Raw genomic sequence first — 10,887 nt, forward strand, 5'->3', positions numbered from 1 at the left:
CCTGTGGGGACAAACTGGGTGGCACCAGAGCTGGACCCAGGCTGGGGAACAGCAAACCCAGGGGTCCCTGCGGTCCCTTCTCCCAACTTGGTGTAAGGAGGCATCAAAACTGACCCTTCATTAACAGACACGTGGATATGAGTGAAATTGTCTTTATTTTAGTGTATTATTCTGACATAGTTTAAATAATTTTTAGAAAATATTTTAAAATAATGCTTAGAAAAACAATATTTAGTTTAACTTAAATAAGTTAAATAAAATAATTTTCCCCGTTGAAGAAGGCTGGGGGTCAAATCCTCTCTGTTGTGCCTGAGGCTGGAAGCTGTGCAGGGGTGGCATTGTGGCTGTCAGCAGGGAAGGCTCAGTTCTCCCGGCTCTGGAAGTCCTTCAGGAGCTCCTGCACCCATGCTGCCTTTGGATCTGCACACAGCTGCTTCTTCTTCTGGGTGACCACACTGCCAGGACAAAACCTGCCTTGAGCTGCTGGGCTGGGGCAGCGGGATCTGAGTGCCAGCAGCAGCACCCCGAGTGTCCCATGTGTGTCCCCAGGCACTGCTGGGTGCTCACATCACACCCGAGTGTGTCCCCAGGCCCCCCAGGTCCCCCTGGCACTGCTGGGTACTCACATCACACCCGGCTGGCTGCAGGAGCTGCTGGTGATGAAGACGGAGCTGACGCGGCGCCGAGGGATGGGCTGCTTCTGGTAGCTGAAGCAGCAGATGCTGGGGACACCATCTGTGAGGGCAGGGGACACACACACGGCCCTGGTGAGAGCCCAGCACAGCCTCTGCCCCCTCCAGGGATTTCCACATCCCCTGGCAGAACCCCCTCCCAGTTCCAAACCTGCACTCCCAGCGTGACACGGACCCCCCAACCCTCCCCAGAGCCACCCTGCCAGGGCAGGGACCCTCCAGGAGGACACAGCCATGCTGGACTCACCGAGGTGACCCTCAGTTGAGGAGCAGGAGGCCAGGAGGAGCAGAGTGGCCAGGGTGGCTGCCAGGACCTTCATGGTGCTGCGGGCTGTGGGTTCTGTGAGAGGAGCTGGAGCTGGGGAGGCTGCAGGAATCTTGCTGTGGCCCTGGGGCTGTGCTCCTGTTTTATCCCCATCCGAGGGGCGGGTGCAGGGTTCCAAAGAAGGAAAGTGATGGCATAATACTGAGAAAATTATGTCAGGACCACCCAATTTTTGCTGAGCTGGAAAAGGAGATGAAACCGCAGAAGGGGAAGCGCCGTCCACGAGGCTGCAGCTTCCGAGATGTTCCTTGGGTGCCTGGTGCTCCCAAAGTGTGTCAGGGCTCTGCAGCAGCTCTGGGAGTGCCCTGGCATGGACACCCCCAGCCACTGCTGCTGGCAGAAAAGCCCTGCCAGGAGATAGCTGCCAACTTCTCCCTGGGTTTGCCACAAATGCCACTTCTCAGCCTGCTCCACCACGGGGACCCAGAGCGAGGTCCACAACCTCTGCACACACATTCATCCCCACTGATAACACCAGCTCCTGCTTGGACAGGGGACATCATGAGGGAATGAGGTTGTGTCGAGCTAGAAGTCATTGGGGTCTCACATTTGTCCCTTTTTGCTGGTGGTTGGTCAAGAGAACAATTTCCTTACTGGAAAGGCTGCAGAGACACGGAATCCCTGAAGGTGCACGGCCTGGATTCTGGTGCCCTGATCCAGGCCAGCAGCTTGCTCTGCCACCCTCCCTGTCCCCTGGCTGAATTTACACCTCTCTAAGGGTTTAATTTTTGGCTGCAGCTGACCCTGCCACCTTCCCTTTCCTCTGGATTTACACTGAAGAGTTTCAGTTTTGGCTGCAGCCTCTCAACGCTAAAGCTGTTGCAATAACTGCTTGCCCACTTCTTCCCAAGCAGGATCATTTAATCCAATTTAATTTCTCCTGATTTAGCCCCCTAAAGCAGAGGTTCCCATGGCAGGACACAGCATTAAGGGTTGGAGCCAGAGGGAGGAGAGGATCCTGCTGGTACCCACTGGGATCAGCTCACTGCAGATAAAATCTCCAGGAAACTGCAGAGTGACTGAAAAAGGGCAGCATTTGCAATTCCAGAGGGTAATTCCCAAACATCCCCCTCTGCTGCACACCCAGGCAGAGTGAGCTGCCAAAATCACTCTTTCCTCCATTTTCTTTTTGCTTTTTCCAGCCTTTTCCTGGTGCTGCCCCAGATCTTCCCCTGGCCTTCCTACTGACCCTGCTTGGGGTATGACTAATTCCTGGCTGATTCAAGGGAAAAATCCAACTGCCCAAAATGCTGAGCCATGGCACTGCCTGTGCTCCCTTCTCCACTTCTTGTCCAGAAAAGCCCCCCCCAGCCACCAGGTCCTGCCTGGTGTGAGCAGGACAGGGAATGTGTGTAAATCATCTCCTGGAGCTGCTCAGGAGGAGCTGGGCAGGGCTGATCTGGCCTTGGGCTGGTGGAAGAATGAGTCCAGCTCTTCCAGCTCTTCCTCCACCTCCCAATTTTCAGCTCTTTCTGTTTCAGTCACTCTGTGCGTGGAGCTACAAATGAATAAATAAATTAATAAATCCTTTGTATTTACCAATAACCAGGTGGTGGTTGAGGAAGGCTTAGAAAATTCACCTGCTGTAAAGGCTCCTGCTTGTCACATGCCCCTGGATACACAAAGGCAGAAGGAAGGGACTCAATTCCCCAGAGTAATGCAGATCTGCATGAATTTACCCTGTTTTTCTTCCCTGCTGGTTGCAGAGACACCAAGAGGTTTCTCTGGAGCTCAAAGCACCCTCTGTGTGCAGAGGAATCCCAAGTTCAGGGCCAGCCAGTGGAAGTTTTTTGTGTTTTCATGGCCCTCTCTGCCTGTAAACCCCACGTGTCCCACAGAGATTTCCCCACAGCTCTGCCCTCCAGCCACCCCTGGAATTCTGGCACCTCTCCTGCCTCACCAGGGCCAGCTTGGTTTGTGCATGGGGGAGAAGTGGGAGTGGGACAGGCAGGATGAAGAAAACCAGGAATCGCTGTGTGGGTCAACCACAGGAAAGAGATCCTGAGCTATCCAAAGCCTGGCTGGGATTTTTTCTGGAGAGAGCATCCCTGAGCCAGGGATGAGCTGAGCTCGGCTTGGTGGGTGCCCAAAGAGAGGGAAAAGGGGCAGAATGGGCAAGAGAGCAGCACTGGGGGCCAACAAACACCAGGAGCATGGTGAGGAATATCCCACAGCCAGAAAAGTCTGGAAAACGAGATCAGGGCACTGTGGGCACTGCGGTTTGCAGAGGACGACTTGTCATCCGGCAGGAGCCACGGAAAATCTCACAATTAATAGATGATTTCTGACGGAAAAAAGCAAAACTATTTCCTCTTTGCTGCAGAAGTGAGTGGCCAAGCTTTCGGTTCTCCATTCAGCTGAGGGCCGGATGGGACTTCTTACTGGATGCTGATGAAATGCTTTCCATTGTGACTGGAATCGAGGATATTACAGAGAATTGCACAAAAGTGCAGCTCAGCAAGAGCAGGCAGTTGGTGTTTAATTCTGTTTAAGGAATTAGATATCAGGAACTGATATAAAGGGAGAGTAAAGAAATGACTTGTGGTTTTATTTCTCTTGCCATGGTGAGCAGGTGACGTTTGAATCCAGCAGAGGAACATGAATTTGGAGGGGAGGAAATGCAGGGAAAGAGAAAATTCAGCTTTACAAATGCAAATTTGAAAAACTGAAGAAAGAAAAAGCCCATTAGTTAGAGGAGGAGAGTAAAGAGCCAAAGATGCCACTTCTTTTTTGGCTTGTCTGGTTATGGTTGAGTAGTCAATACCACCAAAATATTGTGCACCCAAGAAAGAAAAGGGAAAGAAGAGCAAATAATAAATAAGGAATAATAAATAAGGAATAAATAAGGAAGAAAGAGACAAATAATAAAGAGAACAAATAATAAATAAGGAATAATAAATAAGGAGTAAATAAGGAAGGAAGAGGCAGTTGAGGCAGGTGCAGCCAAAACATAAAGGCTACAAAGATTCCCATTAATTCCTCCTGAGCCAGGCTGTGGCCACCTCACCACCAGACAAACTCACATGGGGTGGGAGAGCAAACGTGGCACTGATCTCACAAAGTCTGATGATTTTGGCAGTGCCTTGCATGAGTATCCCAAAGAAAAGGAGGGGATTAGGTCTGAAACCCCCTCACCCCTGGAGCTGTGCAGAGGGACCAACCCTGACTGAGGGCAGGACAAGGGGGAGCAGCAGGGACTGTGTGGGGCCAGAGCAGACCCCAAATTTGCTCTGTCCCAGGGTGAGAAACCTCTCCCTTAGGGCTCTTATCCCAGAAATAAGGGATAAGAGGAGAATCACAGAATATTCTTGTAGCATTCACATTTTCTGAAAAATCCCTTTGCCCAGGATTTTTCTCCTGGGAAGCTGAGAAGCCTCAGATAAAAAGGAAAACAATTCTTATCTCATTTGCTTCTCCTGTGTTTTGTTCCTTTGGAATGTGGTTGGAGATTGTTTACCCACAGGTGATTGTTTCATTGCACTCTGCTGTGAGTTGTTTTGACTCAGTGGGCAATTAGGGCCAAGCTGTGTTGGGATCTGGAAAGAGTCATGAGTTTTCATTATTATCTTTTTAGTATTCTGTAAATATCCTTTCTCTATTCTTCAGTATAATATAGTTTAGTATTCTTTAATATAATATAGTATCTTGAAATAATAAATTAGCCTTCTGAGAACGCGGAGTCACCTCTGTTCTTCAGTATAGTATAGTTTAGTATTCTTTAATATAATATAGTATCTTGAAATAATAAATTAGCCTTCTGAGAACGCGGAGTCAGATTCATCATTCCTTCCTTCATCGGGGCACCCCGCAAACACAATATATCCTTGAGCTGGAAGGGATCCACACGGATGATGAAGTCCAGCTGTGACCCTGAGGCAGAGGGATGCTCTGGGCACCCTTTTCAGGAGAGCACCAAAGGCATCAAAGCAACCTCTGCCTTCCCCAAGGCAGGAACCCACAGCAGGAAGAAATGAAAGTCGCTGCCAGCACCTCGATCCCGTGCAAGTGCAGAGGAAGCCACTGGGGTTGTGCAACATCCCCCTGGAAGTGACACTCATTGATAAAAATGCTGCAAAGAGCTCCCGTGGCTCCGAGGAGAGCACGGGGCAGCCCCATGAGCTGGCCCTGACCCTGCTGTGGGGGGTTTTGTGGGGCTAATTCTGCTTCCAAAGCAGAGTTCCTACAGCAGGCCCTGCTGATTTACTTTTTATTCAAATTTCCAAAAGTTCCTTCTCTCCCTGAGGGTCCTGTGGGAAGACCCCAGCTCAGGACAGGTTTTCTGTGGTCCTGCATCAGAGTGGCTTTAGCACCAGGATGAGAGGAGGAATGGTAAAGGAAAAGAAAAACCTCTGCCAGGCAGAGGCTGCAGCACACCTGGCATTCCAGAAACCCCCCTTAAATTAATTCTTAAATTAATTAAATTCATTAAAGATTTATTAAACATTTCTGTGCTGACAAGCACTGACCCCCAAGAGAACGCTGCATTTAACCTGAGGCCGTAAAGAAAGCTTCCAAAACTGAATTATAGAACTTAGATTATGAGTGTGTAGTTTGAGTAGAAGTGTGTATTATCACATAGTAAAAAACTTAGAGAGTTTAAAGTTTTAAAATATAATAATATATATAAAACAAAATAGAAGTTTCAAGGCAAAAGCTAGTCCTCCTTCTTCACCTTCTTCTTCATAGGTTTGAGTGGTGTTGCATAATTCAATTTAAAAATCCCCATTGAGGCCCACAAGTAATTAGTTACTATGTTAAAAGTAAAAGTAATTTAAGTATCATCTCTTAATTAGACAGTTTTTCCTTAAAAAGCCTTGTAGAGAGAGATACAGCTCCATTTTTAGTTTATTTTCGACTCTCCATTTAGTTCATTTTTAGTGCTGTAGAACTCACAGTTTGAGAGACTGTAAAATAAATAAGAATTAATAAACATCTAAGTCTGAACAAAAGATACCATCTCACACATTTAATCCCCACCTTTACTGGGATCAGTGGGGGATGAAATCCAGCAACAGGGGGGTGATTTGGCACTGCAGCCACATGTGCCTGATGCCTTGGGAAGGCTGAGCTAGAACAGTCTCTAGATGGAGTTAAAGAATAAAGCAGGGATTTATTAAAAGGATCTCCTCCATGGATGCACCTGGGGCAGCACAAGAGCCCAGCCAGGGCTGCACCCAAGAAGAACCCAAATGGTCCCAAAATGCACGAGCGCTCACGGGGTCTCTCCCTGGGATCAGCTCTGCTCCATGTGCACATTGCAGTTCATTGTCCAATTCCAGATTTAGCCCCTGCACTCCCATCCCTCTTGTTTTTCTCTCTTCAATTCACCATTATTTATACTCTTGGGCTGAGATTTGGATCATTTGTCCTTGGTGCCCAGCTAGAGCAGGAATTGTTTTGTCTCCCTGCTCTGAGCAGAGAGCTCACCATCCCCTGATATGAAGCCCAGACCCACACACTAAAGCAGCACAGAACCTGAAAAATACAAAAGCCAAACCCTGAAGCATCATGCCTGCCACTCTCCTGCCACCCAGCACCACCAGGGCCACGGGGACACCGAGCTGGTGGCCCTCAGCCCCAGCCTTGGCAATCTTTCATCCCCGAGTGGTTCAGTGCTTCATCATCTGGCACCTCTGTGTGGGCTCCATCTCTGAGTCAGATTCTCAGGGTGAATGTGGCATTTGGGTGGGATCCCCACCCCTGGGGGCGTTCCAAAGATGTGTCACCTGGGGATGTGGTTTGGTGCTGGCTTAACACTTGGACTTGACCTTAAAGGTCTTTTCCTCAATGCTTCTGTGGTTTAGAGAACCAGTTCCTGCCCTATCCTTCAAACATCCCAAATATTCTGCTGGATCCTGGGATTTCCAGCACCAAAGAACAACTAGAAAAGTCTGGTTAACTCTAATTTTCTCTGCAAAAATTGAGAATTGCAGTTATACAGTCCTAGGCAAGAATATTCCTTCTAATTCCAGACCAGTTCCAGGTGATGTAGTCCTGTGGGCATTGTGGCAGATTGATTGTCCATTGGTCATTGATTGTACAAAATTAGTCATTGATTTGTGCAAAAAATTCCCTAAATGGGAGCAGATAAATGGCAACAAATCTGGCAATGTGTATAAAGGTATCTTTAAGAGTGAGGCACGTCTTAGCTCATCAAAAAGATGATTCAAGTGAGTCACAAACTAAGAGGGAAGTGAACAATGCAGCTTTTTTTTTCTGGAGAAACTGCCTGCCCATGGCTTGGACGGGTGCCCTGTTTGGGTGACAAGCTGGCTGGTGGCCCAGGGGTGGTGGGGAAGGCAGTGACACCCAGCTGGGGCTGCCACCAGTGCTGCTCCCCAGGGACCGAGCCAACCCAACCCTAAACACCCTCAAACACCCTCAAACACCTCAGAGGGAATCCTTCTCCCATTTCTCCCCATCCCATGGGCCGCTGCCCAGGGCATCCTTGAACCCCACACATGGGCAGGGCTGCTCCACCTGGGGGGGAGCTGGGCCCTTTGGGTTTCCTGGGCTCTTCCTGGCCAGGCTGAGCCTGGCTGTGACCCGTTCTCTGCCCAGGACTGACATCTCACTCCAGCTAGACCACAAGAGGGTTTATTGAGTGCAGGGGAGGGGACAGAGCCAGCTCTCTTAAATTAATGAGTGACACAAAAACACACAGAGGATTATGGGGTAAAATTAAATAGAGATTTGGGGAAGGCAGCTTCACGTGGTGGTGCTGTTTGGCTCCTTCTGCTTCCTCAGGTACTCCTGGAGCCATTTCTCCTCTGGGTCCACACAGACCATCCCCTTTGGCAGCTTCACACTTGGGGGGAAAGAATATCCCGAGTCAGCCTGGGAGTGGAGGATCCCCCCAGGGGTTCCTGCAGCATCCTGCCCCCCCTTTCCCTGCCAGGGCTGACTCCTGGCCTGCTGGCAGCACAAATGGGGCCGTTTGGGGCTGTTTGGGTTAAGCAGGGAGGGAGGAGAGTGTGAAGAGCCAGGTGAGGACAGCCCCACCTGCAGCACCCTGCGCAGGTGCCTCATTTTTGGGGAGTCCCCAAAAGCAGAGCAGCTGGTGGTGAAGGAGGGTGGGTGAGGATGGGGTGGAGGGGAGGAAGGCTGGCTGGGAGCTGGGGTTACTCACAGAACAGCCCTGTGGGTGCAGGTGGGGGCTGTTTGCAGGTAGCCCCGGATCCTGAACTCGGGGATTTTCCGATGGGAGAACATTCCCTTGGAGCAGCAGTTGGCTCTGGACCTGCGGACTGAGGGCAGGAGCGAGGGTTCAGTGCTCTCCCTGTCCTGGCACGAGGGGTGTGGGCTCTGCTCCTGCTCCCTCATCCCACAAAGGGAGCATCTTGCAGCCCCAGGGGTGATGCTCTGCCCCAGGGTAGGAGCACCCTGCCTGTAGAGCCCCCCAGCTGGGACTCTGGGGCTGAACCAACCCCATTTTTACACATTTTGAACAAATCCAGGCCAGCCCCATGCTCAGGCACCTGCTGATGCCCCACAGCCCCATCAGGAGCTGAGCTCTCCTCTTCTTCCCCAGCCCCAAATCCCATCAGAGGAGGAGCTGGGACAGCTCAGAAGGGAAAATCTCCCTGCTGGTACTTACAGGACATCCCCTGGCTTCCAGTCCAGGCAGCTGCCAGCAGCAGGATGAGCAGGGCCAAGGAGATTTTCATGTCCACCCCGAGGTTCTGTCAGCACCAGCAGCTCTGGTTCTCCTCAGGCCACCAGGAGCTGCCTGCCCTCCTGCCTGCAGCCCTGGGTGATTTATAACAGCCCTGCCAGGCTTTCCATGACACCTTGGACCCTCCCTGTGGAAAGAACCACTTGGATCTCTCCATGAGGGGTGAGAGGTGAGGGGAAATTCCTTCTGGCAGCCACTTTGGCCACCGTGACAGCCGAGGGCTGCTCAGGGGCGTGGGAGCAGCCACTGATGCTGGGCTGGGAGTCTATTTTGGGCTGGGTTGTGGCCACCAGCAAACAGCACAGGATGATGCTCACACTTGTGAGTTCCTGTGCCAAAACCACTCCTTGCCTTTGGCTCTGGGGCCTCGGCTCACTCTGGGGTGGTGGCTTGGTGGTGGCTGGTTTGTTTCTCCATCGCCCATTGCTGGTTGCTCAGCATGGTGCCTCTGCCACTGTCACAGCACCCATCACATTTCCTGGTGGCATCCTGGGGTTTGGGGCTGGCTCAGGCATCCCTGAGATCCCCCTCTAAGGGAATTTGGGCTGTTAATTAGGATGGTGGATGAGGAGCACAGGAAGCCCCCTCCTCCCAGCATGTTGTCCCTCTGGTTCTTCCCCAAAGCCCTTGAGGGTTTGGTTTGGCCCCACTCACCCCTGGACACCCTCACAGAGACCTGGCTGAGGCTCCAGCTCCTCCTGGCTCCTTGCTGATCCCAACACCTGGGCAGGAAAGCTGGCAGCAGGATCTGCCCAGGCCCGAGAGACTCGCACAGACAGATGTTTTCATGTGGGAATCACGTTTAATTCTGTTCAGAGTTGACAAAAAACAACTGTGGAGCTGCTCCCCCTTCACCCCCCGCCTGCTGCAGCCTCTCCGTGGACCACAGAGGGTCTGGACACTCCATCCTGCTGGGCTGGCAAAGGCCCTTTGCCTTCGGGGAGGTGGTGAGGGCCATCGTGATGGGGAGGATGTCCCTTGTGAGCTGCTCCATCCAGAAGTGTCCCCTCTGCCTCGGTGGTGTCCCCCGCGAGGAGGAGTCCCGGCTGTCCCCAGCCACCCCACTAGCTGGGGATGGAGAAGGAGCTGACTTGGAAGCTCTGCTGGTACCTCTTGACCCACGCCCTGCTGGCCTGGGTGCAGATCTCCTTCCCGTTCCTCACCTTGAAGCTGGGGCACAGAGAGGCTGGGGTCAGTGGGGACCCCAACACTGAGCTGCTGAGGGGCTCAGGGGCACAGGGGGTCGGGACTGGACCCACCAGAGCAAGGCACGGGGTGTGGCAGGATGCAGGGGGGGCTTTGGGCTACTCACATCACAGCCTGGTGCGGGCACTCGGGGCTGGTGGGGTAGCAGGCCACCACGTTGTCCCTCTTGATCCTTCTGGTCTGGAAGTTGAAGCAGCACTTGTCCGGCATGGCTGGAGCTCCTGGGGGACAGCACAAGCCTGGCTCAGCCTGGAGACCCCCAGCCCCTCCTCAGCCCTCCTGCCAGGGCAATGGCAGCTCTTTGGGGGGATCCCCCTGCACCCTGTGCGTGAAGAAAACCCAATCCCACAGCACGGGGTTCTGTCCCTCTCCCCCAGCCCTAGGTTCTGTCCCTGACCCACAGCCCCTGGCTTCTGTCCCCATCCCCAAACCTTGGGTTCTGTCCCTGTCCCCATCCCTGGGATCCCTGGGTTCTCTCCCCATCCTTGGGTTCTGTCCCCATCCCCCATCCCTGGGTTCTGTCCCCATCCCCAAACCCTGGGTTCTGTTCCTGCCCCATCCCTGGGTTCTCTCCCCATCCCTGGGTTCTGTCCCCGTCCCCCAGCCCCTGGGGTCGGGGCAATGCTCACTCTGAGCCAGGCTGTGCCAGCACAGCGTGGAGAGGATGAGGAGGGCACAGGCCATCCTGGTGGCTGTCCCCATGCCGGGCTGTGGCAGTGGCTGAGCCGCCTGTGCTGGGGCCAGCCTGCCCCGGCTGCTTTTATGGGGGATCTTCCCCCAGAGCCAGGGGGAGGGCCTGGCCCCTGCCACGTCCCAAAGCACAGAGGGTAAGTGAAACTCATCCCCTCATCCCCTCCCCAGCCCTGGGAAAGGAAAAATGTGCTCCCAGGCGGTGCTTCTGGCACCGATGGGCTTGGGATTTTCCTGAGCTCCAGCGTTGGGGCTGATGGACAGGCTGTTCCCAAAGCTTGGCTCTGCGCCCTGGGTCC

At 52.7% G+C, this 10,887-nt stretch overlaps 3 protein-coding genes across 3 annotated transcripts; all 3 read right to left on the reverse strand.

The window, feature by feature from the left end:
* Positions 1 to 202: 202 nt before the first annotated feature.
* LOC121345782 (C-C motif chemokine 3-like) lies at positions 203 to 1,049 on the reverse strand. The gene is made up of 3 exons (XM_041422997.1): positions 940 to 1,049; positions 627 to 735; positions 203 to 455 (listed from the first exon to the last, which is right to left on the reverse strand). The coding sequence occupies exons 1-3, from the start codon at positions 1,010 to 1,012 to the stop codon at positions 362 to 364; spliced, it is 276 nt and encodes a 91-aa protein (XP_041278931.1). The 5' UTR covers positions 1,013 to 1,049; the 3' UTR covers positions 203 to 361.
* A 6,657-nt stretch (positions 1,050 to 7,706) lies between these two features.
* On the reverse strand, positions 7,707 to 8,684 carry LOC121345783 (C-C motif chemokine 13-like). Its single transcript, XM_041422998.1, has 3 exons — positions 8,615 to 8,684; positions 8,147 to 8,264; positions 7,707 to 7,825 (listed from the first exon to the last, which is right to left on the reverse strand). Exons 1-3 carry the CDS (start codon positions 8,682 to 8,684, stop codon positions 7,726 to 7,728), a joined length of 288 nt encoding a protein of 95 aa, XP_041278932.1. The 3' UTR covers positions 7,707 to 7,725.
* A 790-nt stretch (positions 8,685 to 9,474) lies between these two features.
* LOC121345812 (C-C motif chemokine 3-like) lies at positions 9,475 to 10,669 on the reverse strand. The gene is made up of 3 exons (XM_041423047.1): positions 10,528 to 10,669; positions 10,005 to 10,119; positions 9,475 to 9,862 (listed from the first exon to the last, which is right to left on the reverse strand). Exons 1-3 carry the CDS (start codon positions 10,598 to 10,600, stop codon positions 9,757 to 9,759), a joined length of 294 nt encoding a protein of 97 aa, XP_041278981.1. The 5' UTR covers positions 10,601 to 10,669; the 3' UTR covers positions 9,475 to 9,756.
* Positions 10,670 to 10,887: the final 218 nt, after the last annotated feature.

The sequence above is a fragment of the Onychostruthus taczanowskii genome, unplaced genomic scaffold (genome assembly GCF_017590055.1).
Source record: "Onychostruthus taczanowskii isolate IOZ18803 unplaced genomic scaffold, ASM1759005v1 scaffold75, whole genome shotgun sequence".
In the NCBI taxonomy this organism is placed as follows: domain Eukaryota; kingdom Metazoa; phylum Chordata; class Aves; order Passeriformes; family Passeridae; genus Onychostruthus; species Onychostruthus taczanowskii.